This window comes from Armigeres subalbatus, chromosome 1, assembly GCF_024139115.2.
Source record: "Armigeres subalbatus isolate Guangzhou_Male chromosome 1, GZ_Asu_2, whole genome shotgun sequence".
In the NCBI taxonomy this organism is placed as follows: domain Eukaryota; kingdom Metazoa; phylum Arthropoda; class Insecta; order Diptera; family Culicidae; genus Armigeres; species Armigeres subalbatus.
Window position 1 is genome coordinate 201,021,537 of NC_085139.1, and position 5,349 is coordinate 201,026,885.

Here is a 5,349-nt window from a genome sequence, read left to right on the forward strand (position 1 = left end):
TTTTATGTTTCAGACTTCATAGTTCAGACAAATTTACAATAGTCCATCAAACATCACAATTTTGTAAATCTGGTCATTTGTGTGTAACATTGACATAAACAATCTAGGAAAATATACGCCCTTTTCAAATGTTGGTCCACATTAATGTTAGATTATGCTAAATTGCTTCCTAAACAAATTTTTATACTTCCAAAATGTGTCGTTGGTTGATGATAGGCTGCTGAACCTATAATTGGCGCTGTAGGCATAAAACACGCTGATAAATTTTCACTCAATATGGACATGAAAAAAGTTTTTGTTAGAAAAACTTTTTTTCCTTAAATATGTCACAGGAACATTATTCCCAGAAAAGTTAGATAATTAAAATACCTATCTGCAGAAAAAATTTCATCGATTTCTGAGATGAGGTTTTTTTGTAATATCGATTTTAATTTTTAAAACTATTTTTTTCAGTGTAGAAATCGGTATTTTATTTTTTGGATATTTTTCCAAAAAACTTCTGGGAATTTCACGACAGTCCGCCATACAACACTTTTTTGTAGGTCTTGTCATTTTAGAGTTACATCGATTTATAAAAAATCCATGAAAAAAATTAGGCCCTCATCAAATGTTACTCTTGACAATTTTTGAAAAACTAAGTATGCAGAGTGGCTTAGAAATACCATATCTTTATGCCCACCAAGTTTCATTCGATTCTGAGATGGTGCTGCCAACCGCTGGTCGAGTTGGCGCGAAATTCGTCATGTGCTTTACTGTTGTATATCCACAGTCAAGCGAGTGCACATTGTTTAAACGAGAGGATCGCACTACATGCACCCAACAACGGGATGGGCGGACTGGGCGGACTGGGCGGTACATATATTCACATACGAGTTTTGAGAACATTGTAAATTAATGTTAATCTCCGGAATGTAGGCAATTAACTTTGTTTGAACTGAAGTATGTATCATCGTGTTAGTCTCATGATATAAGAATGCAAAAATGGTAACTTGGCTAAGAAACCTCGCGATTAATACTATGGAAGTACTGAATGAACGCTAAGCAAGGGGATGTAATGTCAGTAAGAATAAGAAGTAATACTTATAAAATACTTACCATTTTGTCCTTGAGGACATCGTCCTCAATTTTGTGTGGACTGTCTTGTTGAAAATAAATAAAACATTATGCATTATATATTGAAATGTCATTGATAAAACCAATTAATAAAGTAATTATTATTGAATGATTAAGTGAAAACATATTTACTTACGGTTTGCATTTTGCTGCTCCCGTTACTTCCACTGCTGTGTTCGGGGTCCAATTTTTAGACTGGCACGGTCACCATCAGTTTTTGATTATTTAAACAAAAGGCCTTTCAACGTTTATTACACGCTAACCTAAAACAGCACAGTTGTTAGGTGAACTCTTCGTTTAGTGGCTTCTACTTCCTGACCACTTTTCGTGACGGTCCCAAATTCGAAACTTTGGAATGATCCCCCTATCTTACCGAAAGACGTAATCCTACGTCAAAATAACTAATATAAGGTACTTTTCACGCAAATCGGGGGTTTAGTAGAAAACCAAAATTAGGTTTTATTAATTATTTTTTCGTGAGATTAGGTAAATTTAGGGGAAGGTGGTGATTGTCGGCACCTTTTTCTGTTCAATCAAAGTTAATTGCCTATTTCCGGGGATTAAACCACCCGACTTGGACATTAATTTACAATGTTGTGAAAACTCATTATGAATATGTACGTTATGTGGAAGATATTGATTTGGAAAATGTATTGGAGGTATCCACTTTCCCTTCGATGGGACTCGAACCCATGACCCTATAGTACGCTAGACTGGATCATCCATACGTTTCTTTGCTGGATCCTTGTCTGAGATGATCAGACCTGGATCGATCGACGAGCATGCTTTGGTGAGTGAATATGTTAGCGGTGATCTGACCAGTAACTTGCAGACGATTGACTTCAAAAAGGTTCGGCATTCATCGCGAAATTGTAAAACATCCTTCCCCTTGGTGTTCCACAATTTGCCGAGCTCCTTTTCGACATTGAAACCAACGACGACATTCTTGACGGTTGAATGATTTTTACTGTCGTTAACAGCCTCCAAAGTTTAAGAAGAAAGCATTTGCATACTCTCTGGCTTCATGAATCGCTCCGACAGATTCAGCACCATACAAACAACCGTCACGGAAGGATTTACATGTGGGAACAGCCTTATCACGTCATACGCCGTCAATGAACTTGTTGATGAAAGCGACTACTTCCATTCCTCGTAGTGCAACCACTGCGTTTTCAAGTCAGCGATGACCGCAAAATTTCAATGGAAAAACCGAGCTAGATGAGTACTCAGTACACCCGGTTCTTTTTTTACACGGATTATTCTAGCACGGTTTTTTTACACAGCTTTTTTCACACGGATTATCAAAATAAAACGGAAGGGGAACGGTTCGCCATTTCATCTCATAGCTCCTATTTCCATCCCATTAAAAACAAAGCAATAGAAAGGAATTTGGTTCGTTTATTATTTTTGTGATTTTTTTCAGCAGTGAGCACGCATGTTGACAAAAAGAAGCGACGAATTTGGTGCCGTATTTCTTTGTTTAGTGATGAGATGGATATGTATATGTACAGTGAGATGGAGATCGGAACATTTCCCATAGATACCACGCAAACAAGTTTCGATACTGCAATCGGCAGCACGTACACTATTTTTAAAAGCACCGTGAACAATGTGCAAGCCACAACTGCCAAGTTCCAAGAGCTTCGCTGTATGTTCTTTCATATCCAAATTCAGCTCTTTTAGAAAAGCTTAGTTTACAATAGGGCCGTTCATTGACACCTGGAGAATCCTCTCCAATGGTAAGTTGTTTAAGCCCTTCTTAAAAGACAAAAGACGATCTGTCGCCCTTGAACGACCAAGAAACTCAGATGTCAAATATCTGGTTACGGTCAAATTGGAAGCTTCGTCCCAGTAGCGTACGTTAATGTCCATTTGTTGCTTTTTGGTAATTTTATTTAGTGACTCATAAAATCCAATTACCAGCAAACTGACTTTTTTCAGGTTATCCATTAGTTCTGTTTTGTAGAATGGTGCAACACCAAACATGATTGGGTATCCTATTTTGTTTTTTTTTAGCTGCATCTTCTTTGCAATGTCACTGTCTGGAAATATGCGGCACATTATAGATACGTCCTTTTCAGAGGAACGTAATGATTTATGACTCATGACCGTATTCATGCACCACGTGATTTCTGCTTCCGTGACTTGTTTCTTGAGCAAAGCAATTCATCGTGGATTGTCCAAGCGACGATGCCGTGGTGGAAGATACTTGACGTGGTAATTGAGTGTCTTGGGTATATTTCTACATGCTACATGGTACATGCTTTGGTTCAGGTTTACTCCCATCTTTCTTAAGGGTAGCATAGAGTAAGATAGACCCGCTAGCGGAAGTAGCCTTTTCTAAATGCTTTTTACCCTTCATGTGACTTCTCAAAGCTTGACGACCCATATTACTGAGAAAAATTTCACCCCTGCATAACGAGCAATATGCATATGTGAACTTTTTCTCAACACGCCTAAGGTACCGGCCAGAGTGGACGCGTCACGTGACGCGAAGCGAAGCGAATTTTGACAGATCGAGTGGTGACGCGCGAACAACCACCGTTCGTTTAGAATGTGGGTGAAAAAAGCAAACAAGCCACAGTAAGCGCGAAACGAAGCGACGATAGACGCAAATTCTCGTGCGATACGCAAACCGGACGCGAACAGTCAGTGATTGCGCTTTTTTTTAGTGCGGAAATCGCGTGAAAAGTTGTTTGCTTTTGCTTTTTTTAATTTGTTTACCATGGCCGAAACGAAGCTGCACATCGACAGTGAATTATTGATAGCTGCCGTATTTTTAAGGAAGGAGTTGTGGGAGCAACGTTCACGGAATTTCCGGAACCGAATACTAGTTGACAGAAGTTGGCAGGAAATTGCCGAAGAGTTCAATGCATGTGGTAAGTATTTCCGAACCACGAAAACTAAAAGCGTGCAATCTTAGTTTTTGTTTGTTTTCAGAAGACACAGTGGAGGAAAGGTGGAAAGCTTTGCGCGATTCGTATGGCAAGGTGCTGAAAAATCTGCCAGTGTCTAAATCCGGCGATGCAGGCGGTGAAAATTTTGATACATCTTGGCCATACTTCAAATGCATGCATTTCTTGCGGGAGCAAATGAAGCCGAGAAAAACAACAGGTAATTTGGCATCCCCGCAACCGAACGCAGTAGCGAGCGACACGGTAATTGATGAAGGTGATGTGGATGTCCACTACGAGGACATCGAAATACTGGACGAAGAAGCCCCTGGCTGGTTTGAAGTATCTGAACCGTCAACATCGTCAAATTCCAAAGTCAGCGCACCAGCTCCTCACAAAAAGAAGAAACTGACGCGAAGCTCTCAATCCACACGATTGCTTGAGATCGAGCAAAGGAAGTTAGAATTGCTTGAGAAAAAGGCGTCAGGTGGTAGCAGTCGAGATGAGGATGACACTAACAAGAATGATTACTTATTATAATACAATGAACATAAGATAATCCTCCAAACATGAGTTATTACTCATTATCATCCAGAGTTCATTGGGCCTGGAAGTAGTGGGGAGTCATTGGTCCTGCGAAAATAAACATTCGATGATCCATGATCGACCAAACGATCTCATATAACATTATTGTTTTATTTCAGCTAGTTTTTTTTTCCAAATTCAGTTAAACACGTGTCTAATGCCTGGGCTCAATGGTACCCAATACGATGGAAGTTACTTAATTGCTGAAATAATCAAACACTTCATTTTATTCATTTCATTTATTTAGTTAACATCTGAACATCTCTTCATCCTCGAATGCGCCCCACGCTCGCCAAGTCGTTTTGCACCTTGTCTGCCCACCTCGCTCGCTGCGCTCCACGACGTCTCATACCTGCCGGATCGGAAGCGAACACCATCTTTGCAGGGTTGCTGTCCGGCATTCTTGTAACATGCCCTGCCCATCGTACCCTTCCGGCTTTAGCTACCTTCTGGATACTGGGTTCACCGTAGAGCTGGGCGAGCTCATGGTTCATTCTTCGCCGCCACACACCGTCTTCTTGCACACCGCCAAAGATGGTCCTAAGCACCCGTCTCTCGAATACTCCGAGTGCTTGCAAGTCCTCCTCGAGCATTGTCCATGTTTCATGTCCGTAGAGGACTACCGGTCTTATTAACGTCTTGTACATGACACATTTGGTGCGGTGGCGAATCTTTTTTGACCGCAGTTTTTTCTGGAGCCCGTAGTAGGCCCGACTTCCACAGATGATGCGCCTTCGTATTTCATGACTGACATTGT

General features: G+C 40.6%; 1 protein-coding gene across 1 annotated transcript; it reads left to right on the forward strand.

Annotated features, from left to right (window-relative positions):
* The first annotated feature begins 3,838 nt into the window (after window positions 1-3,838).
* On the forward strand, window positions 3,839-4,547 carry LOC134206913 (uncharacterized). Its single transcript, XM_062682658.1, has 2 exons — window positions 3,839-3,992; window positions 4,054-4,547. The coding sequence occupies exons 1-2, from the start codon at window positions 3,839-3,841 to the stop codon at window positions 4,545-4,547; spliced, it is 648 nt and encodes a 215-aa protein (XP_062538642.1).
* Window positions 4,548-5,349: the final 802 nt, after the last annotated feature.